This window comes from Somniosus microcephalus, unplaced genomic scaffold (genome assembly GCF_052327205.1).
Source record: "Somniosus microcephalus isolate GS21.2 unplaced genomic scaffold, FLI_Smic_1.0 unresolved_chr4, whole genome shotgun sequence".
NCBI classification, from domain to species: Eukaryota; Metazoa; Chordata; class Chondrichthyes; order Squaliformes; family Somniosidae; genus Somniosus; species Somniosus microcephalus.
The window spans coordinates 21,767,103-21,790,880 of record NW_028225182.1 but is presented as its reverse complement, the minus strand read 5'-3'; the positions used below and the strand labels follow the sequence as shown (position 1 = coordinate 21,790,880).

At 49.4% G+C, this 23,778-nt stretch overlaps 1 protein-coding gene across 2 annotated transcripts in view; it reads left to right on the top strand.

Annotated features, from left to right (window-relative positions):
- The window catches only part of LOC147090030 (lysophosphatidic acid receptor 6-like), a 59,219-nt gene extending 42,553 nt beyond the window's left edge, over nt 1-16,666 (top strand). Inside the window, exons 2-3 of one of the 2 annotated variants that reach the window (XM_085977208.1) lie at nt 12,883-12,974; nt 15,106-16,666. In XM_085977208.1, coding sequence (XP_085833334.1) covers nt 15,159-16,115 — 957 coding nt within the window. In that variant the 5' untranslated portion in view covers nt 12,883-12,974; nt 15,106-15,158 and the 3' untranslated portion in view covers nt 16,116-16,666. The remainder of the gene's footprint in view (nt 1-12,882; nt 12,975-15,105) is intronic. The other variant, XM_085977209.1, reaches the window with a different exon arrangement.
- Nucleotides 16,667-23,778: the final 7,112 nt, after the last annotated feature.

The window sequence follows — 23,778 nt, the reverse complement described above, 5'->3', positions numbered from 1 at the left end:
CTCTCTGTTTATTCTCTCTGTTTATTCTCTCTGTTTATTGTCCCATTTTATTCTCTGTTTATTCTCTCTTTTTATTGTCCCAGTTTATTATCTCTGCTTAATCTCTCTGTTTATTGTCCCAGTTTATTAGCTCTGCTTATTCTCTCTGTTTAGTGTACCTGTTTATTCTCTCTGCTTATGGGGAGTGATGGGGAGTGATGGGGTTTGATGGGGAGTGATGGGGAGTGATGGGGAGTGATGGGGTTTGATGGGGAGTGATGGGGAGTGATGGGTTTTGATGGGGAGTGATGGGGAGTGATGGGGTTTGATGGGGTTTGATGGGGTTTGATGGGGTTTGATGGGGAGTGATGGGGAGTGATGGGGTTTGATGGGGTTTGATGGGGAGTGATGGGGTTTGATGGGGTTTGATGGGGTTTGATGGGGTTTGATGGGGAGTGATGGGGAGTGATGGGGTTTGATGGGGTTTGATGGGGAGTGATGGGGAGTGATGGGGTTTGATGGGGTTTGATGGGGAGTGATGGGTTTGATGGGGTTTGATGGGGAGTGATGGGGTTTCATGGGGAGTGATGGGGAGTGATGGGGTTTGATGGGGAGTGATGGGTTTGATGAGGTTTGATGGTGTTTGATGGGGAGTGATGGGGAGTGATGGAGTTTGATGGGGTTTGGTGGGGAGTGATGGGGTTTGATGGGCTTTGATAGGCTTTGATGGGCTTTGATGGGGGTGATGGGGAGTGATGGGGAGTGATGGGGTTTGATGGGAATGTTGGGGAGTGATGGAGTTTAATCGGGTTTGATGGGGAGTGATGGGTTTTGATGGGGTTTGATGATGAGTGATTGGGTTTGATGGGGAGTGATGTGTATTGATGGTGCTTGATGGGGTTTGATGGGGAATGATGGGGTTTGATGGGGTTTGATGGGGAGTGATGGGGAGTGATTGGGTTTGATGGGGTTTGATGGGATTTGATGGGGAGTGAGGGGTTTGATGGGGTTTGATGAGGTGTGATGGGGAGTGGTGGGGTTTGATGGGTATTGATGGGGTTTGATAGGGAGTGATGGGGAGTGATGGGGATTGATGGGGTTTGATGGGGAGTGATGGGGTTTGATGGGGTTTGATGGGGAGTGATGGGGAGTGATGGGGAGTGATGGGGTTTGATGGGGTTTGATGGGGAGTGATGGGGAGTGATGGGGAGTGATGGGGTTTGATGGGGAGTGATGGGGATTGATGGGGAGTGATGGGGAGTGATGGGGTTTGATGGGATTTGATGGGGAGTGATGGGGAGTGATGGGGAGTGATGGGGTTTGATGGGGTTTGATGGGGATTGATGGGGAGTGATGGGGTTTGATGGGGTTTGATGGGGAGTGATGGGGAGTGATGGGGTGTGATGGGGAGTGATGGGGTTTGATGGGGAGTGATGGGGAGTGATGGGGTTTGATGGGGAGTGATGGGGTTTGATGGGGTTTGATGGGGTTTGATGGGGTTTGATGGGGAGTGATGGGGTTTGATGGGGAGTGATGGGGAGTGATGGGGTGTGATGGGGTGTGATGGGGTTTGATGGGGAGTGATGGGGAGTGATGGGGTTTGATGGGGAGTGATGGGGTTTGATGGGGAGTGATGGGGACTGATGGGGTTTGATGGGGAGTGATGGGGTTTGATGGGGTTTGATGGGGAGTGATGGGGTTTGATGGGGTTTGATGGGGAGTGATGGGGTTTAAAACATAAGAACATAAAAAATAGGAGCAGGAGTAGGCCAATCGGCCCCTCGAGCCTGCTCCCCCATTCAATAAGATCATGGCTGATCTGATCCTAACCGCAAATCTACTTTCACTCTCCATCCCACCCGAACCCATGTGATCTCCCAGGAGAGGCGAAAAACCAGATAAAAAACCCAATGGCCAATTTGGGAGAAAAAATCTGGGAACTTCCTCTCCGACCCATCTAGGCAATCGAAACTCGCCCAGGAGATCACTCTGTCCCTATATTTCCTGCAGTACTTACCTTCTGTAAGAGGTGATCTCCACCCCAGCCAGGAACAGGCCCAATTTACTCTCGAAGTACTCCTAGCTGGCAGCCTGTTCCCGAGGTCTCCACTAATCCCTGTGAATATAACCATCTCCTGAAATCTAACACAGAATTAGAACACAAGAAGTAGGAGCAGGATCAGGCTACACGGCCCCTGGGCCCGCTCTGCCACCCACAGGGCCATGACCGATCCGAACCTAGCCTCATGTCCGATTTCCTACCCGCTCCCTGTAACCCCTAATTCCCCTTACTTCTAGGAAACTGTCTATTTCTGTTTTAAATTTATTTAATGATGTACCTTCCACAGCTCTCTGGGGCAGCAAATTCCACAGACCTACCACCCTCTGAGTGAAGAAGTTTCTCCTCATCTCAGTTTTGAAAGATTATTCTAAGATTATGCCCCCTAGTTCTAGTTTCACCCATCATTGGAAACATCCTCACCGCATTCACCTGATCAAGCCCCTTCACAATCTTATATGTTTCAATAAGATCGCCTCTCATTCTTCCGAACTCCAATGAGTAGAGTCTCAATCTACTCAACCTCTCCTCATATATCAACCCCCTCATCCCCGGGATTAACCGAGTGAACCTTCTTTGTACTGCCTCGAGTGCAAGTATATCTTTTCTTAAGTATGGACACCAAAACTGTATGCAGTATTCCAGGTGTGGTCTCACCAATACCTTGTATAACTGCAGCAATACCTCCCTGTTTTTATATTCCATCCCCCTAGCAATAAAAGCCAACATTCCATTGGCCTTCTTGATCACCTGCTGCACCTGCATACTAAATTTTTGTGTTTCGTGCACCAGGACCCCCAGATCCCTTTGTACTGCAGTACTTTCCAGTTTCTTGCCTTTAAGATAATAACTTGCTCTATGATTTTTGATGGGGAGTGATGGGCAGTGATGGGGTTTGATGGGGAGTTATGGGGTTTGATGGTGAGTGATGGGCAGTGATGGGGTTTTATGGGAAGTGATGGGGTTTGATGGGGTTTGATGGGGAGTGATGGGGCTTAATGTGGTTTGATGGGGTCTGATGGGATTTGATTGGTTTTGATGGGGTTTGATGGGGAGTGATGGGGTTTGATGGGGAGTGATGGAGTTTGATGGGGTTTGATGGGGAGTGATGGGGTTTGATGAGGTTTGATGGGGTTTGATGGGTAGTGATGGGGTTTGATGGGGAGTGATGAGGTATGATGGGGTATGATGGGGAGTGATGGGGTTTTATGGGGTTTCATGGGAATAATGGGGTTTGATGGGTTTTGATGGGTTTTGATGGGTTTTGATGGGGCTTGATGGGGCTTGATGGGGTTTGAAGGGGAATGATGGGGTTTGATGGGGAGTGATGGGGAGTGATGGGGATTGATGGGGCTTGATGGGGCTTGATGGGGTTTGAAGGGGAATGATGGGGTTTGATGGGATTTGATGGGGTTTGATGGGGAGTGATGGGGAGTGATGGGGAGTGATAGGGAGTGATGGTGTTTGATGGGGATTGATGGGGTTTGATGAGGAATGATGGAGTTTGATGATGTTTGATGGGGTTTGATGGTGTTTGATGGGTTTTGATGGGGTTTGATGGGGAGTGATGGGGTTTGATGGGGAATGATGGGGCTTGATGGGGAGTAATTGGGTTTGTGGGGTTTGATGGGGAGTGATGGGGTTTGATGGGGTTTGATGGGGAGTGATGGGGTTTTATGGGGTTTGATGGGAATGATGCGGTTTGATGGGATTTGATGGGGTTTGATGGGGAGTGATGGGGAGTGATGGGGAGTGATAGGGAGTGATGGTGTTTGATGGGGATTGATGGGGTTTGATGAGGAGTGATGGAGTTTGATGGTGTTTGATGGGGTTTGATGGGTTTTGATGGGGTTTGATGGGGAGTGATGGGGTTTGATGGGGAATGATGGGGCTTGATGGGGAGTAATTGGGTTTGTGGGGTTTGATGGGGAGTGATGGGGTTTGATGGGGTTTGATGGGGAGTGATGGGGTTTGTGGGGTTTGATGGGGAGTGATGGGGTTTGATGGGGTTTGATGGGGAGTGATGGGGTTTGTGGGGTTTGATGGGGAGTGATGGGGTTTGTGGGGTTTGATGGGGAGTGATGGGGTTTGTGGGGTTTGATGGGGAGTGATGGGGTTTGTGGGGTTTGATGGGGTTTGATGGTGTTTGATGGTGTTTCATGGGGAGTGATGGAGTTTGATGGGGAGTGATGGGGGTTTGATGGGGTTTGATGGGAAGTGATGGGGAGTGATGGGGTTTGATGGGAAGTGATGGGGTTTGATCGGGTTTGATGGGGAGTGATGTGTTTAGATGGGGAGTGTTGGGTTCTGATGCGGTTTGTTGGGGTTTGATGGTGTTGATTGGGTTTGATGGTGTTTGTTGGGGTTTGATGCAATTTGATTTGGAGTGATGGGTTGTGATCGGATTTGATTCGGTTTGTTGAGGAGTGATGGGGGGTGATGGAGTGTGAAAGGGAGAGATGTGTTTTGATGGGGAGTGTTGGGGAGTAATGGCAGTGATGGGGTTTCATGCGGTGTGATGGGGTTTGTTCGGGTTTGATGGGGATTGATGGGGAGTGATGGGGAGTGATGGGGTTCGATTGGTAGTGATGTGGTTTGATTGGGAGTGATGGGTTTTCATGGGGTATGATGGGGATTGATGGGCTTTGATGGGTTTTGATGGGGTTTGATGGGGTCTGATGGGGAGTGATGGGGTTTGATGGGGAGTGTTGGGGTTTGATGGGGTTTGATGGGGTCCGATGGGGAGCGATGGGGTTTGATGGGGAGTGTTGGGTTCTCATGCTGTTTGTTGGGGTTTGATGGTGTTGATGGGGTTTCATGGGGTTTGTTGGGGTTTGATGCAATTTGATTTGGAGTGATGGGGTGTGATCGGATTTGATGGGGTTTGTTGAGGAGTGATGGGAAGTGATGGGGTGTGATAGGGAGAGATGTGTTTTGATGGGGAGTGATGTGCTTTAATGGGGTTTGATGGGGAGTGATGGTGTTTGATGGGGAGTGATGGGGAGTGATGGGGTTCGATTGGTAGTGATGTGGTTTGATGGGGAGCGAAGGGGTTTGATGGGGTTTGATGGGGAGTGATGGGGTTTGATGGGGAGTGATGGGGAGTGATGGGGTTCGATTGGGAGTGATGTGGTTTGATTGGGAGTGATGGGTTTTGATGGGGTATGATGGGGATTGATGGGCTTTGATGGGGTTTGATGGGGTGTGATGTGGTTTGATGGGATGTGATGGCATTTGATGGGGAGTGATGGGTTTTGATGGGGTTTGATCGGGTTTGATGGGGTTTGATGTCTATGATGGTGAGTGATGGGGAGTGATGGGGTTTGAGGGGAGTGATGGGGTTTGATGGGTTTTGATGGGGTTTGATGGGGTTGATGCGTTTTGATGGGGAGTGATGGGGTTTGATGGGGTTTGATGGGGTTCGATGGGAAGTGATGGGTTTGATGGGGTTTGATGGGGAGTGATGGGGTTTGATGGGGTTTGATGAGGAGTGATAAGGATTAAAGGGAATTAATGGGGTTTGATGGTGTTTCATGGGGAGTGATGGGGTTTGATCGGGAGTGATGGGCAGTGATGGGGTTTGATGGGGAATGATGGGTATTGATGGGGTTTGATGGGGTTTGAAGCAGTTTAATGGTTTTTGATGTGGATTGATGCAGTTTAATGGGGTTTGATGGGGAGTGATGGGGAGTGATGGGGTTTGATGGGGTTCGATGGGAAGTGATGGGGTTTGATGGGGAGTGATGGGGTTTGATGTGGTTTGATGGGATTTGATGGGGAATGATGGGGTTTGATGGGGAGTGATGGGCTTTGATGGTGTTTGATGGGGAGTGATGGGGAGTGATGTGGAATGAAGGGAATTAATGGGGTTTGATGGGGTTTCATGGGGAGTGATGGGGTTTGATGGGGAATGATGGGGATTATGCGGTTTGATGGGGTTTGATGGGGAATGATGAAGATTGATGGGGTTTGATGGGGAATGATGGGAATTGATGGGTTTGATGGGGAGTGATGGGGTTTGATGGGGCTTGATGGGAATTGATGGGGTTTGATGGGGAGTGATGGGGTTTGATGGGGAGTGATGGGTTTGATGGGGAGTGATGGGGTTTGATGGGGCTTGATGGGAATTGATGGGGCTTGATGGGGAGTGATGGGGTTTGATGGGAAGTGATGGGGTTTGAATGGGTTTGATGGGAAGTGATGGGAAGTGATGGGAAGTGATGGGGTTTGATTGGGTTTGATGGGGAGTGAAGGGGTTTGATGCGTATTGATGGGGAGTGAAGGGGTTTGATGGGGAGTGATGTGGTTTGATGGGGAGTGATGGGGTTTGATGGGGAGTGATGGGGTTTGATGGGGAGTGATGGGGTTCGATTGGGAGTGATGGGATTTGATGGGGAGTGAAGGGGATTGATGGGGTTTGATGGGGAGTGATGGGGATTGATGGGGAGTGATGGGGTTTGCTGGGGAGTGATGGGGTTTGATGGGGAGTGATGGGGTTTGATGGGGCTTGATGGGAATTGATGGGGTTTGATGGGGAGTGATGGGGTTTGCTGGGACGTGATGGGGTTTGATTGGGTTTGATGGGAAGTGATGGGAAGTGATGGGGTTTGATTGGGTTTGATGGGGAGTGAAGGGGTTTGATGGGGAGTGATGTGGTTTTATGGGGAGTGATGGGGTTTGATGGGGAGTGATGGGGTTTGATGGGGAGTGATGGGGTTCGATTGGGAGTGATGGGATTTGATGGGGAGTGAAGGGGATTGATGGGGTTTGATGGGGAGTGATGTGGATTGATGGGGAGTGAAGGGTTTGATGGGGAGTGATGGGGTTTGATGGGGATCGATGGGGATTGATGGTGTTTGATGGGTTTTCATGGGGTTTGATTGGGAGAGATGTGGTTTGATGGGGTTTGATGGTGTTGATGGGGTTTGATGGGGTTTGTTGGGGTTTGATGCAATTTGATTTGAAGTGATGGGGTGTGATCGGATTTGATGGGGTTTGTGGAGGAGTGATGGGGAGTGATGGGGTGTGAAAGGGAGAGATGTGTTTTGATGGGGAGTGATGGCAGTGATGGGGTTTCATGCGGTGTGATGGGGTTTGTTCGGGTTTGATGGGGATTGATGGTGTTTGATGGGGAGTGATGGGATTTGATGGCGTTTGATGGGGAGTGAAGGGGTTTGATGGGGAGTGATGGGGTTCGATTGGTAGTGATGTGGTTTGATTGGGAGTGATGGGTTTTGATGGGGTATGATGGGGATTGATGGGCTTTGATGGGTTTTGATGGAGTTTGATGCGGAGTGAAGGGGTTTGATGGGGTTTGATGGGGAGTGATGGGGTTCGATTGGGAGTGATGTGGTTTGATTGGGAGTGATGGGTTTTGATGGGCTTTGATGGGGTTTGATAGGGTGGGATGTGGTTTGATGGGGTGTGCTGGCATTTGATGGGGAGTGATGGGTTTTGATGGGGTTTGATTGGGTAGATGTCTTTGATGGGGAGTGATGAGGTTTGAGGGGAGTGATGGGGTTTGAAGGTTTTGATGGGGTTTGATGGGGTCTGATGGGGAGTGATGGGGTTTGATGGGGAGTGTTGGGGTTTGATGGGGTTTGATGGGGTCTGATGGGGAGTGATGGGGTTCGTTGGGGTTTGATGCAATTTTATTTGGAGTGATGGAGTGTGATCGGATTTGATGGGGTTTGTTGAGGAGTGATGGGGAGTGATGGGGTGTGAAAGGGAGAGATGTGTTTTGATGGGGAGTGATGTGCTTTAATGGGGTTTGATGGGGAGAGATGGAGTTTGATGGGGAGTGATGGGGAGTGATGGGTTTCGATTGGTAGTGATGTGGTTTGATTGGGAGTGATGGGTTTTGATGGGGTTTGATGGGGAGTGAAGGGGTTTGATGGGGTTTGATGGGGAGTGATGGGGTTTGATGGGGAGTGATGGGGTTCGATTGGGAGTGATGTGGTTTGATTGGGAGTGATGGGGTATGATGGGGATTGATGGGCTTTGATGGGGTTTGATGGGGTGTGATGTGGTTTGATGGGGTGTGATGGCATTTGATGGGGAGTGATGGGTTTTGATGAGGTTTGATGGGGTTTGATATCTTTGATGGGGAGTGATGGGGTTTGAGGGGAGTGATGGGGTTGGATGGGTTTTGATGGGGAGTGATGGGGTTTGATGGGGTTTGATGGAGTTCGATGGGAAGTGATGGGTTTGATGGGGTTGCTGGGCTTTGATGGGGAGTGATGGGGTTTGATGGGGAGTGATGTGGAGTGATGGGGAGTGATGGGGTTTGATGGGGAGTGATATGGATTAAAGGGAATTAATGGGGTTTGATGGTGTTTGATGGGGTTTCATGTGGAGTGATGGGGTTTGATGGGGAGTGATGGGGTTTGATGGGGAATGATGGGTATTGATGGGGTTTGATGGGTTTTGATGGGGAAATAAGGGATTGATGGGGTTTGATGGGGAATGATGGAAATTGATGGGGAGTGATGGGGTTTGATGGGGATTGATGGGGTTTGATGGGAAGTGATGGGTTTGATGGAGTTTGATGGGGTTTGATGAGGAGTGATGGGGTTTGATGGGGAGTGATGGGGAGTGATGGGGAATGATGGGGAGTGATGGGGAGTGATGGGAATGATGGGGTTTGATGGGGAGTGATATGGATTAAAGGGAATAATGGGGTTTGATGGTGTTTGATGGGGTCTCATGGGGAATGTTGGGTTTGATGGGGAGTGATGGGGTTTGATGGGGAATGATGGGGTTTGATGGGGAATGATGGAAATTGATGGGGTTTGATGGGAATGATGGGGTTTGATGGGAAATGATGGAAATTGATGGGGTTTGATGGGGAATGATGGGGTTTGATGGAGAATGATGGGGTTTGATGGGAATGATGGGGTTTTATGGGGTTTGATGGGGATTGATGGGGATTGATGGGTTTGATGGGGAGTGATGGGGTTTGATGCAGTTTAATAGCATTTGATGGGGATTGATGTGGTTTAATGGGGTTTGATGGGATTTGATGGGGAGTGATGGGGAGTGATGGGGTTTGATATGGGTTGTTGGGGAGTGTTGGGGTTTGATGGGGTTTGATGGGGAATGTTGGGTTCTGATGCGGTTTGTTGGGGTTTGATGGTGTTGATGGGGATTGATGGGGTTTGTTGGGGTTTGATGCAATTTGATTTGGAGTGATGGGGTGTGATTGGATTTGACGGGGTTTGTTGAGGAGTGATGGGTAGTGATGGGGTGTGAAAGGGAGAGATGTGTTTTGATGGGGAGTGATGTGCTTTAATGGGGTTTGATGGGGAGTGATGGGGAGTGATGGGTTTCGATTGGTAGTGATGTGGTTTGATTGGGAGTGATGGGTTTTGATGGGGTTTGATGGGGAGTGAAGGGGTTTGATGGGGTTTGATGGGGAGTGATGGGGTTTGATGGGGAGTGATGGGGTTCGATTGGGAGTGATGGGTTTTGATGGGGTATGATGGGGATTGATGGGCTTTGATGGGGTTTGATGGGGTGTGATGTGGTTTGATGGGGTGTGATGGCATTTGATGGGGAGTGATGGGTTTTGATGGGGTTTGATCGGGTTTGATGGGGTTTGATATCTTTGATGGGGAGTGATGGGGAGTGATGGGGTTTGAGGGGAGTGATGGGGTTTGATGGGTTTTGATGGGGAGTGATGGGGTTTGATGGAGTTCGATGGGAAGTGATGGGTTTGATGGGGTTGATGGGCTTTGATGGGGAGTGATGGGGTTTGATGGGGTTTGATGGGGAGTGATGGGGTGTGATGGGGTTTGATGGGGAGTGATATGGATTAAAGGGAATTAATGGGGTTTGATGGTGTTTGATGGGCTTTCATGTGGAGTGATGGGGTTTGATGGGGAGTGATGGGGTTTGATGGGGAATGATGGGTATTGATGGGGTTTGATGGGGAAATAAGGGATTGATGGGGTTTGATGGGGAATGATGGAAATTGATGGGGAGTGATGGGGAGTGATGGGGTTTGATGGGGATTGATGGGGTTTGATGGGAAGTGATGGGTTTGATGGAGTTTGATGGGGTTTGATGGGGAGTGATGGGGTTTGATGGGGAGTGATGGGGAGTGATGGGGAATGATGGGGAGTGATGGGGAGTGATGGGAATGATGGGGTTTGATGGGGAGTGATATGGATTAAAGGGAATAATGGGGTTTGATGGTGTTTGATGGGGTCTCATGGGGAATGTTGGGTTTGATGGGGAGTGATGGGGTTTGATGGGGAATGATGGGGTTTGATGGGGAATGATGGAAATTGATGGGGTTTGATGGGAATGATGGGGTTTGATGGGGAATGATGGAAGTTGATGGGGTTTGATGGGGAATGATGGGGTTTGATGGGGAATGATGGAAATTGTTGGGGTTTGATGGGAATGATGGGGTTTTATGGGGTTTGATGGGGATTGATGGGGATTGATGGGGATTGATGGGGTTTGATGGGGAGTGATGGGGTTTGATGCAGTTTAATAGCGTTTGATGGGGATTGATGCAGTTTAATGGGGTTTGATAGGATTTGATGGGGAGTGATGGGGTTTGATGGGGTTTGATGGGGAATGTTGGGTTCTGATGCGGTTTGTTGGGGTTTGATGGTGTTGATGGGGATTGATGGGGTTTGTTGGGGTTTGATGCAATTTGATTTGGAGTGATGGGGTGTGATCGGATTTGACGGGGTTTGTTGAGGAGTGATGGGGAGTGATGGGGTGTGAAAGGGAGAGATGTGTTTTGATGGGGAGTGATGTGCTTTAATGGGGTTTGATGGGGAGTGATGGGGAGTGATGGGTTTCGATTGGTAGTGATGTGGTTTGATTGGGAGTGATGGGTTTTGATGGGGTTTGATGGGGAGTGAAGGGGTTTGATGGGGTTTGATGGGGAGTGATGGGGTTTGATGGGGAGTGATGGGGTTTGATGGGGAGTGATGGGGTTCGATTGGGAGTGATGTGGTTTGATGGGGAGTGATGGGGTTTGATGGGCTTTGATGGGGAGTGATGGGGTTTGATGGGGAGTGATGGGGTTTGATGGGAAGTGATGGGGTTTGATGGGGTTGATGCGATTTGATGGGGAGTGATGGGATTTGATGGGGTTTGATGGAGTTCGATGGGAAATGATGGATTTGATGGGGTTGATGGGGTTTGATGGGGAGTGATGGGGTTTGATGGGGTTTGATGGGGAATGATGGGTATTGATGGGGTTTGATGGGGTTTCATGTGGAGTGATGGGGTTTGATGGGGAGTGATGGGGTTTGATGGGGAATGATGGGTATTGATGGGGTTTGATGGGGTTTGATGGGGAATGATAGGGATTGATGGGTTTGATGGGGAATGATGGAAATTGATGGGGAGTGATGGGGTTTTATGGGGTTTGATGGGGATTGATGGGGTTTGATGGGGAGTGATGGGGTTTGATGGGGTTTGATGGGGAATGATGAAAATTGATGGCGTTTGATGGGGAGTGATGGGGTTTGATGGGGTTTGATGGGGAATGATGAAAATTGATGGGGTTTGATGGGGAATGATGAAAATTGATGGGGTTTGATGGGGAATGATGAAAATTGATGGGGTTTGATGGGGAGTGATGGGGTTTGATGGGGTTTGATGGGGAGTGATGGGCTTTGATGGGGTTTGATGGGGAGTGATGGAGAGTGATGGGGAGTGATGGGGAGTGATGGGGTTTGATGGGGAGTGATGTGGATTGAAGGGAATTAATGGGGTTGGATGGGGTTTCATGGAGAGTGATGGGGAGTGATGGGGTTTGATGGGGAATGATGGGGAGTGATGGGGTTTGATGGGGAATGATGGGGATTGATGGGGTTTGATGGGGTTTGATGGGGAATGATGGGGAGTGATGGGGTTTGATGGGGATTGATGGGGTTTGATGGGGAATGATGAGGATTGATGGGGTTTGATGGGGAATGATGGGGAATGATGAGGATTGATGGGGTTTGATGGGGAATGATGGGAATTGATGGGGTTTGATGGGGAGTGATGGTGTTTGGTGGGTTTTGATGGGGTTTGATGGGGAATGATGGGGTTTGATGGGTTTTGATGGGCTTTGATGGGGAGTGATGGGTTTTGATGGGGTTTGATGGGCTTTGATGGGGAGTGATGGGGTTTGATGGGAATTGATGGGGTTTGATGGGGAGTGATGGTGTTTGTTGGGTTTTGATGGGGTTTGATGGGGAATGATGGTGTTTGGTGGGTTTTGATGGGGTTTGATGGGGTTTGATGGGTTTTGATGGGCTTTGATGGGGAGTGATGGGTTTTGATGGGGTTTGAAGGGCTTTGATGGGGAGTGATGTGTTTTGATGGGGTTTGATGGGCTTTGATGGGAATTTTCCCCTTCTTAATTAATCCCTTTGTCCTCCTTTGTTGAATCCTAAACTGCTCCCAATCCTCAGGTTTACTGCTTTTTCTGGCCAATTTATATGTCCTCTCCTTGGATCTTATGCTATCCCTAATTTCCCTTGTTAGCCACGGTTGAGTCACCTTTTTTGTTTTATTTTTGTGCCAAACTGGGATGAACAAATTCTGTAGTTCATCCATGCGATCTTTAAATGTTTGCCACTGCCCATCCACCATCAACCCTTTGAGTGACATTCCCCAATCAATCCTACCCAACTCACACCTCAGACCATCGTAGTCTCCTTTAGTTAAATTCAGGACCCTAGTCTCTGAGTCAACTACTTCATTCTGCATCTTAATGAAGAATTCGATCATATTGTGATCGCTCCTACCCAAGGGGCCTCGTACAACAAGATTGGCACGCTCAATGGCAAGGAACATCACTTTTTACTTTTAAAACTTCCCTCTCCCAGCCTACAGGATGTCACGGAATGGGTGCAGAGCATTCTACGGTGTGAAGGGGAAGAGCCAGAAGTCGCTGTCCATGTTGGAACCAATGACATAGGTAGGAAAAGAGCTGGGGTCCCACCTGCAGAGTTTTAGCAGCCAGGGAGGGAGTTAAAGAGCAGGACCTCATAGGTGGTAATCTCTGGATCACTCCTAGTGCCACGTGCTAGTGAGTAAAAGAGCAGCAAGATAAAGCAGGTTAATGCATGGCTGGAGAGATGGTGCAGGAGGGAGGGCTTCAGATTCCTGTAGCACTGGGACCAGCTCTGTGATGGGAAGGACCTGTAGAAGATGGGCGGGTTGCACCTCAAGAGAGCTGGGGCCAATGTCCGTGAGGGGAGGTTAACGAGAGCTCTGGCGGAGGGTTTAAACTAATGTGGCTGTGAGAGGATGCTTAAGGATCAAGCATTAGAGAGGAGATACAAGGCATACAGAGGACTTGGAGAGACAAACAGCATTAGAATAAAGAGTATTTGGGAAAGAGGAGGGAGCAGACAGGAGGGAAAATGCAAAGCAGACTAAGATGGGATTGGAGTGCATGTGCTTAAATGCACAGAGCATGATAAATAAGGGTGGTGAGATGCAGGCACAAATAGTCACATGGGATTATGATGTAGTAGCAATAACAGAGACCTGGCCTAAACAAGGGCAGGAATGGGAACTTAGGGGGAAAAATTCAGTTGTTTGCGCCTCCTGTTAACGCCTTAAGAGGGCGCCAAATGGGGCGCAAAGCAACTAGCGCCCGGGCGCGGTGATGTTTGTGCCGCTCGCGAAATTAACTAAATATTTTGCGGCGGCGCTAAACACTTCCGCCATGATCTCCTGCGCCGGCGGATTGTGGCATAATTCGAGTGCGCAACGCCCCGTTAGCGTCCTGGACCGGATATTGAGTGGCGCCCCCTGCCTTACCGCCTGCCGCTAGCGACGACAGGTTGAGGGGAGCGTTTTGCTGTCAGAAAGGGACTGGGGGAGCGCTATTTAAAGGCGACCGCTTCCTGCCTTTTTTTGTCGGTGACATTTTTGCACCACACATTCTGAGAGAGAGAGAGAGACTTCTGGAGAGATTCAACGCTGTGTGAAGGAGTTTTGAGTACTGAGCAGCACTTTGCAGGTTTATTTTGATTTGCCCTTCCTTGCTTCGCCAGCACTCTGAGGTAGCGCCTCGCTCCTCGGCGTTTGTGCCTTAAGACAGGTGTGAAGCGCCTGATTTAGCGCTCCAATCACCTGCAGGGGCGATAAAAGCCAAGTTTGCTGTCGGAGGCGATAATTAGTGCCAGGCGCTGAACTTTGCGCACGGCCGATAATCGCGCCCCAAACGGGGTGATACTGAATTTTTCCCCCTTAATATTCCTGACTACAATGTATTCTGGAGGAATAGAGAAGGAAATAAAGAGGGGGTTGTAGTACTGATCAAAGATACTGTTACAGCTTGAGAAGGGGATGATGTGCTTGAAGGAACAGAGTAGGCGTCGTTGCGCTGCTGGGTGTAAACTATAGGCCACCAAATAGTAGGAAGGAGATAGAGGAGCAAATCTGCAAGAAAACTTCAGAAAGATGCACAAACAATGGGGTCGTGGTAATGGGAGGGCTTCAATTATCCGAATATGGGCTGAGGGACAAAGTGTAAAAAGAGGGGGAGGAATTCCTGAAAAGTGTACAGGAGAACTCTCTTGATCAGTGTGTTTCCAGCTCAATGAGGAAGGAAGCAGTGCTGGATCAGGTTCTGGGGAATGAAGTGGGGCAAGTGGAGTAGGTTTCAGTGGGGGAGCATTTGGGCAACAGCGATCACAATATCATCAGGTTTAGAATGGTTATGGAAAAAGAACAAGGTACAATCAAGTGTTATAATACACAACTGGAGGAGGGCTAATTCCCGTGAGTTGAAAAGGGACCTGGCCCAGGTGGATTGCAATTAAGGGTTGGCAGGTAAAACGGTAAATGAGCAATGGGAGGTCTTCAATGAGGAGATAGTTCAGGAACAGATTAGACACATTCCCGTGAGGGGGAAAGGAAAGGCATCCAAAGCTCGAGCTCCCAAAATGACTAAAGATATAGAGGTTAAAAGGAAACAGATAAAAGGAGGCTTATGGTAAATGTTAGGTTCATAGTTCAGTAGAGACCCAAGCTGAATGTAGAAAGTGCAGAAAGACCAATTCACTGAAGCTCATCTCCTCGTTCCTTATCTCCAGGCTCTGCCAGGTGATTCCTGAGCTCACAGACAGGGGGCAAACTCCCAGCCAGAATGGCAGATGCAAATCAAAACCAAACCTGCCCAATCGAGAAGAAACCATCAGATCCTTACTACGTGGCGGCTTTCAGCTTAATCTTCCTCATTGGTCTGGTCTTCAATGTCCTCGCCCTGGTCTTCTTCTTCCGCTTTACCAAGATCCGCTCGCAGACCACCATCTACATGAAGAACCTGGCCTGTGCCGACCTCCTGCTGGTGGTCTCCTTGCCCATGCGGATCTACTTCTACCTCAGCCGCCATCCCTTAACCAGGCTGGTCTGCGAGATCAACGGGCTCATCTTCCTGGTCAACATGTACGGCAGCATCTTCTTCCTCACCTGCATCAGCCTGGACCGCTGTGTGGCCATCTGCTTCCCCATGAAGTCCCGGCTCAATGAGCTGCGCAACCGGGCTGCGTGGATCAGTGCCGGTGTCTGGGCGCTGGTGATCGGGGCCAGCATCCCGCCCTACCTGTTGGTCAAGCTGTCCCCGGCCAACGAGTCCTGCAACCTCTGCTTCGACCAGGAACCGAAGTACACCACCCAGCCCCTGACCGTGGCCCCCACCCTGCTGATTGGCTATGGGATCCCGTTGGCCACCATCTTGGTCTGCTCGCTCGCGCTCCTGCGCGGGGTGCGCCGCAGCTCGGTCGCCCGCATGGACTTTGTCGACTGGCGCAAGATCCGCAACATGGTGGTGGCCAATGTGGTGATCTTCATCATCTGCTTCCTGCCGTACCACACGGTGCTGCTCCTCAACAGCCTCACCAGTGCCGGAGCCCAGCTGCTCATCTTCTACCGCCTGACCATCGCCCTGGCCTGCTGCAATGCCGTGCTCGACCCCATCGCCTACTACTTTGCCACTGAGACCTTCCAGAGGAGTGTGGGCATGAAGGCCCTGAAGAATGCCCTGACCTCCAACACGGACAGCGCCGAGGGCAACAACCGCTCCCTCTCCCCCATCAACGCTTAAAGTCAGTGCAGTAGCTTGGCTGGGGCGGGGGGGAGGGAGGAAGAACTGAATTGAGGGGGGAGATGGTTGGAGGGCCATTGGTCATGGTTGGGGTGGGGGGCAAGTGTGCTCCTTAGCGGGGAAGGACAGGCCTGCGATCGCGGTCGGCAGGATGGAGGTCAAGGGGAGCGAATGTCGACCCAAAACTGTGGCTCTCGGGAGAGAGAGCGAGAAGGCAGTGGCACTTTAGCACACGGTCAATGCCGAGGCATTATCTTCACACAAACCTTTGTTGCTAACATGGAACTAAAGGACAACAATGGAGCCCCCCCCTGCCCTTCACCGAGGTCTAGAGTCCAGAAACTCTGGGCAGTAGCAAAAAATGACTGCACTTTAAGTCGGCACCTCTGATTGAACAATTTGGGCTCCTGGATTAGTTGCATGTAGCCCCTGACGAAGGGTCATCGACCTGAAACGTTAACTGTGTTTCTCTCTCCACAGATGCTGCCTGACCTGCTGAGTATTTCCAGCTTTTTCTGTTATATTAAATAATTCTGTACATTTTACCGTGAGATAGATTCACAAATGTTGTTTGGATCATTTGATAAGACTGCAAACAGATTCTGGGGGAAAGATTCGTGTTGGCCAGCAAAGTTGCTGTTAATGGCTGCTGGAAATGGCCGCAACACTAACCGAGTGAAATTGGTCTGGCGTGGGGTGGCGGGGGGGGGCGGGGGGAACGTGGAGATAGGTTGCGCAGTGCTCACCTTCCATTCAATGCCATCCTGGTGGTATTGCTAGAGGGATCGGGACGAAGTTTCTGTCCAGCTTCTCACAGCCAATGGGAGCGAAGCTGTGGAGCTCGCAGTCTATTGTGGGCAATGAAGAGCCCTGAGAATTAAAGGGGCCACGCACACTGAAGCAATACAAAATAAAATGCAGTGAATCCATACATTCTTCAGCCCTTTCTGCCTTTGAAGAAAGATTCAACAGTTAAAAGAAGTCCCAAATGTGAATAGTCAGCTCATAAAGCTGAATTACCTCCCTAACCTCAAAAAATGGGAAAACTGCCTCAGCACTAACTCAAATGGCTCAGCAAGCCAGGGAAGGGGCTCCCAGGGTCTCACACACAGCACTCCAGCTTTGTGCAAGGGAGTTAGCACTGCAAGAGCGGCCCTCTACCCACAGGGGCCAGGAGGCCCTCCAGAGAGAACGATGTGGGACTACATCACTAAGGCCATCACTGCCTGCAGTGTCACCCCCACCACCTGGCTCCAGGGCCCAAAGAAGCTTCATGACCGCAGACCACTGGTCAAGGTCAGTGAATGCATCTTCAAAAGCCGTCTCCTACCAACTGCACCACTAGCCTCACACACTGCTCAATGCACAACCCCCAATCACTCACCTACCAACAATCTGCACCAATGACAAGGCACATCTCCCATTCCTAGCCTCCCCTCACCTTGCCCCCTTGGAGGAGATGGTGCTGGCCATTCTTGGCAGGGACATGGTGGAGCTCTTGGCCAGCGGCTGGGCTGAACCGATACAAGATGCAGGTGTCCTCGTACATTATCCTCCTTCTGGCCTGCACCTCTTGCTTTCCCGCCCTCCCATCAGTACAACTCCACCCTTGTGTCTTCCTCATTTCACACACCCAAGAAATGCAGCCTGCCCAGCCAGTGGGTCAACAAGAAGAGGCAGCCTGCCCAGCCAGTGGGACCACAGGCAGATGATTCCATCCCGGATATTCTGGCCACAAAGGGGCCTCCTGGGATGCATCCTTCTGTCTACGTCTTCCTCTTCCCTCGGCAAGCGGATGCTGTAAATGTGAAATGACAGCGTAAGATGCTGGAAATACTCAGTTGGTCAGGTGGCATGTCGACCTGAGACGTGAACTCCATTTTGCTCTCCACAGATGCTGCCTGACCTGCTGAGTATTCGCCGCATGTTCTGTCTTCTCAAAGGCCTTCATTTACCATCCGAGCCCTTGCAAGCGTCCAGCAGCACTCCCTACAGACTTAAAAAACTGTTCGCATCTATTGCAGCGAGCCACCACTTCAATAAAATCAAAAAAAAAACACAGTCCAAACAAGTAAAATCATACTTACCTCAATGATGTGTTTGTCCCTTTAAGAGCTGCAGACATCACCACTGTTAACCTGGCGCTGAATTCAGTACTAGGGCTGGAGTTCACGTTGGTGATGTTAAGTCGGCGTTGTGCGCCGATTGACGTCACCACACCTCCATTTTTTTTTCCAGGATGCTGCCAGTTACCGGCAACGCAAAGAGGAAGAGCAATATGGCGGCAGACGTGGGACTCGCCACTAGCTGGCGAAAGAGCGGCGGCCGCCATTTTATCGCCATTTCATGGCGCTACGGAGTGGTGTTGAGCACATGAATTTCCGGCCCTCTGTCTTTAATTACATTCCTGGGATGGGGGGGAATTGTCCTATGAGGAGATACTGAGGAGACTAGGCCTATATAAAATTCTGATAAAATTCTCACAGGGCTTGACAGGGTAGATGCAGGGAGGATGTTTCCCCCTGGCTGGGGAGTCCAGAACCAGGGGTCAGTCTCAGAATAAGGGCTCGGCCATTTAGGACTGAGATGAGGAGAAATTTCTTCACTCAGAGGGCGGTGAATCTTTGGAATTCTCTGCCCCAGAGGGCTGTGGAGGCTCAGTCGTTGAGTAGATTCGAGGCTGAGAGTGATAGATTTTTGAATATTAAGGGGCTCAAAGGATATGGGGATAGTGCAGGAAAGTGGAGATGATGTCGAAGATCAGCCATGATCTCACTGAATGGCGGAGCAGGCTCGAAGGGCCGAATGCTCTGCATCTGCTCATAAGAACATTAGTACATAAGAAATACGAGCAGGCGTCGGCCATGTGGCCTCTTGAGCCTGCACCGCCATTCAATGAGATCATGGCTGATCTTTTGCCTTAACTCCATTTTCCCGCCCGATCTCCATATCCCTTGATTCCCCGAGAGTCCAACAATCTATCGATCTCAGCCTTGAATCTACTCAAAGACTCAGCATCCACAGCCCTCTGGGGCAGAGAATTCCAAAGATTCACAACCCTCTGAGAAGAAATTCCTCCTCATCTCGGTCTTAAATGGCCGACCCTTTACCCTGAGACTAGGCCCCCTAGTTCTAGACACTCCAGCCAGGGGGAAACAATCTCTCTGCATCGACCCTGTCAATCCCCCTCAGAATCTTGTATGTTTCAATGAGATCACCACAATTGTAGCAAGACTTCCTCACTCTTATACTCCAACCCCCTTGCAATAAAGGCCAACAGGCCATTTGCCTTCCTTATTGCTTGCTGTACCTGTATGCTAACTCTCTGTGTTTCCTGTACGAGGACACCCAAATCTCTCTGAACACCAACATTTAATAGTTTCTCACTATTTAAAAAATATTCTGTGTTTCTATTCTTCCTACCAAAGTGAATAACCTCACATTTCCCCACATTATACTCCATCTGCCACCTTACTGCCCACTCACTCAGTCTATCTATATCCCTTTGTAGCCTCTTTGTGTTCTCCTCACAGCTTACTGTCCCACCTAGCTTTGCATCATCAGCAAACTTGGATACATTACACTCGGTCCCTTCATCTAGGTCATTAATATAGATTGTAAATAACTGAGGCCCCAGCACTGGTCCTTACAGCACCCCACTAGATACAGCCTGCCAATGTGAAAATGACCCATTTATCCCTACTCTCTGTTTGCTGTCTGTTAACCAAACCTCTATCCATGCTAATATGTTACCTCCAAACCCATGAGCCCTTATCTTGTGTAACAGCCTTTTATGTGGCACCTTATCGAATGCCTTTTGGAAATCCAAATATACTACATCCACTGGTTCCCCTTTATCTACCCTGATAGTTACATCCTCAAAAAACTCGAATAAATTTGTCAAATACGATTTACCTTTCATAAAGCCATGTGGACTCTTGCCGAATCATATTATGATTTTTTAAGTGTTCTGTTACCACTTCCTTAATAATGGATTGCAGCATTTTCCCAATGACTGATGTCAGGCTAATGGGCCTGTATTTCCCTATTTTCTCTCTCCCTCCTTTCTTGAATAACGGTGTTACATTTGCTACCTTCCAATCCATTGGGACCTTTCCAGAATCTAGGGAATTTTGGAAGATCACAGCCAATGCATCCACTATCTCTGCAGCCACCTCTTTAATACCCTAGGATGGAGGCCATCAGGTCCAGGGGATTTGTCGGCTTTTAGTCCCATTAGTTTCCCAAGTACTTTTTCTCTACTGATATTCATTACTTTAAGTTCCTCACTCTCATTATAGCCCCTTGGTCCCCCACTATTTTTGGTATACATTTTGTGTCTTCTACTGTGAAGACAGATACAAAATATTTATTTAAGATCACTGCCATTTCCTTGGCCCCCAATACAATTTCTCCTGTCTCAGCCTCTAAGGGACCAATGTTTACTTTTGCTACTCTCTTCCTTTTTATATACTTGTAGAAGCTCTTACAATCTGATTTTGTATTTCTTACTAATTTACTCTCATGTTCCATTTTTCTCTTTGTATCAATTCTTTGGTCATCCTTTGCTGGTTTCTAAAGCTCTCCCAATCATCAGGCTTACGACTATTTTTGGCAACATTATAAGCCTCTTCTTTTAATCTAATACTATTCTTAACTTCTTTAGTTAGCCACAGTTGGATCACTTTTCCCATGGAATTTTTGTTTCTCAGTGGAATGTATATTTGTTGAGAATTTTGGATTATTTATTTAAATGTTTTCCACTGCTTATCTACCATCATACATTTTAATCTATTTTCCCAATCTGCCTTAGCCAACTCGCCCCTCACACCTACATAATTGGCTTCATTTAGGTTTAAGACTATAGTTTCGGACTTAAGAATGTCACTCTCAAACTTAACGTGAAATTCTACCATATTATGATCACTCTTCCCGCGAGGATCTTTTACTATGAGATTATTAATTAACCCTGTCTCTTTACACAAAACGAGATCTAAAATAGCCTGTTCCCTGGTTGGTTCCATGACATATTGTTCTAGGAAACTGTCTCAAATGCATTCTATGAACGTGTCCTCCAGACTACCCTTGCCAATTTGATTTGCCCAATCTATATAAAGATTAAAGTCCCCCATGATTATTGCATTAACTTTGTTACAAGCTCCTATTACTTCTTGATTACTACTCTGAACTATGGTAAAGCGACTGTTAGGGGGCCTATAAACTACACCCACCAGTGTTTTCTGCCCTTTTGTTATTTCTTATCTCCAACCATACTGATTCTACGTCCTGATCTTCTGAGCCAAGATCCTTTCTCGCTACTGTCCTTAAGTCATCCTTAATTATCAGGGTTACCCCACTTCCTGTTCTAGCCTGCCTGTCTTTTTGAAAGTCAAGTACTCTGGAATATTTAATTCTCAACTTTAGTCACCTTGCAACCATGTCTCTGTAATGGCTATTATATCAAAGTCATTTATCTCTATTTGTGCCACTAATTCGTCTTTCTTGCTGCGGATGTTTCATGCATTCAGATAAAGGGCCCTTGAGCGGGCAGGCAACACAGCCTTCGGTACTCCCTGTCATGGCTTCAGAGGATAGTATCTATCCCAATGACTATACTGTCCCCTACTACTACCACATTCCTTTTTACTCCCCTCACTTGAATGGCCTCCTGTACCACGGTGCCGTGGTCAGTCTGCCCATCCTCCCTGCTGTCCTTGTTCTCATCCATACAGGCAGCAAGTACCTCGTACCTGTTGGAGAAGGTCCAGGGCGGAGGCTCCTCCATCACTACATCCTGGTTCCCCATACCTTCCTGACTCGCAGTCACACCCTCCTGTCCCTGATCACTGACTAACTCTAAAGTGCTACTTAACCTAAAGGGTGTGACTGCCCCCTGGAACAAAGTGTCCAGGTAACTTCCCCCCTCCCTGATGCATCGCAATGTCTGCACCTCGTACTCCAGCTCAACAATTCTGGGCCAAAGTTCCTCGAGTTGCAGACACTTACCGCAGATGTGGTTGCTCGGGATCACGCTGCTCTCCACAAACTCCCACACGCTGCAGTTACGACACACCACCTGCCCTGCCATCCCTCTCTAACCTTATTTTATTTATATAATTAGTTACAGTCTTTACATTTAGTTATAATTAGTTAATTTAGTTTAAGTTATTCATTTAATAAAGTTGTGGCAGTGAATAATCTTCTAGTTCTGAATTTAATCCACTTGCCTAACCTAGAGAGCAAACGAGCTGTAATACTCACCAACCAATCACTTACCTACTGTTCTGTGCTGTTATCCTTATTTTATTTGTATTTAAATCGCCGCTCAGCTCCACGGCCACTGCGCGCGCTCAGGCCCGCGCTCTCCTCCGATTCCTTGTGTTGTTATCTACACACCAACTTGTTCGGAGTCTCTGATGTTTGGGCAAGGAAGAAAGCCTTTCATTAATGCACCTCTTTTCCCAGCCAATGAAGTTCTGTTTGACGTGTACTCACTGTTGTAATGTAGGAAAAGTGACAGGCAATTTGCGCAGCGCAAGCTCCCACAAACAGGAATCAGTTAATTGCCAGATCATCTGTTTTTTGATGTGGCCTGAGGAATCAATATTAGCCAGGAGACTGGGGAGGACTGCCCTGCTATAGTGGCCGTGGGGACTTTTACGATCTCCTGAGAGGGCAGGCGGGGCTTCGGTTTAATGACTCATCTGAAAGGCAGCACCCCCGACAGTGCCGCGCTCACTCAGTACTGCACCTCCGACAGTGCAGCGCTCCTTCAGTACCACCCCTCCGACAAAGCAGCGCTCCCTCAGTACAGCCCCTCCGACACTGCGGCACTCCCTCAGTACTGCCCCTCCGACAGTGCAGCGCTCCCTCAGTACTGCCCCTCTGATAGTGCGGCGCTCCCTCAGTACTGCCCCTCCGACAGTGCGGCGCTCCCTCGGTACCGCACATCCGACAGTGCGGCACTCCCTCAGTACTGCCCCGCCTACATTGCAGTGCTCCCTCAGTACTGCACATCCAACAGTGCAGCGCTCCCTTAGTACCGCCCCACCGACAGTGCAGTGCTCCCTCAGAACTGCCCCTCCAAAAGTGCAGCTCTCCCTCATTACTGCAATTCCGACAGTGCAGCGCCCCCTCAGTACTGCCCCTCCAACAGTGCAGCGCTCCCTCAGTACTGCCCCTCCAAAAGTGCAGCGCTCCCTCAGTACCGCCCAACTAACAGTGCAGCGCTCCCTCAGTACTGCTCCTCCAAAAGTGCAGCGCTCCCTCAGTACTGCAATTCTGACAGTGCAGCGCTCCCTCAGTACTGCACCTCCAACAGTGCAGCGCTCCCTCAGTACTGCCCCACCGACAATGTAGCGCCCCCTCAGTACCGCCCCTCCGACAGTGCGGCACTCCCTCAGTACTGCCCCTCCGACAGTGCAGCACTCCCTCAGTACTGCCCCACCGACAGTGCAGCGCTCCCTCAGTACTGCACCTCCAACAGTGCAGCGCTCCCTCAGTACTGCCCCACCGACAATGTAGCGCCCCCTCAGTACCGCCCCTCCGACAGTGCGGCACTCCCTCAGTACTGCCCCTCCGACAGTGCAGCACTCCCTCAGTACTGCCCCTCCGACAGTGCGGCGCTCCCTCAGTACTGCCCCACCGACAGTGCAGCGCTCCC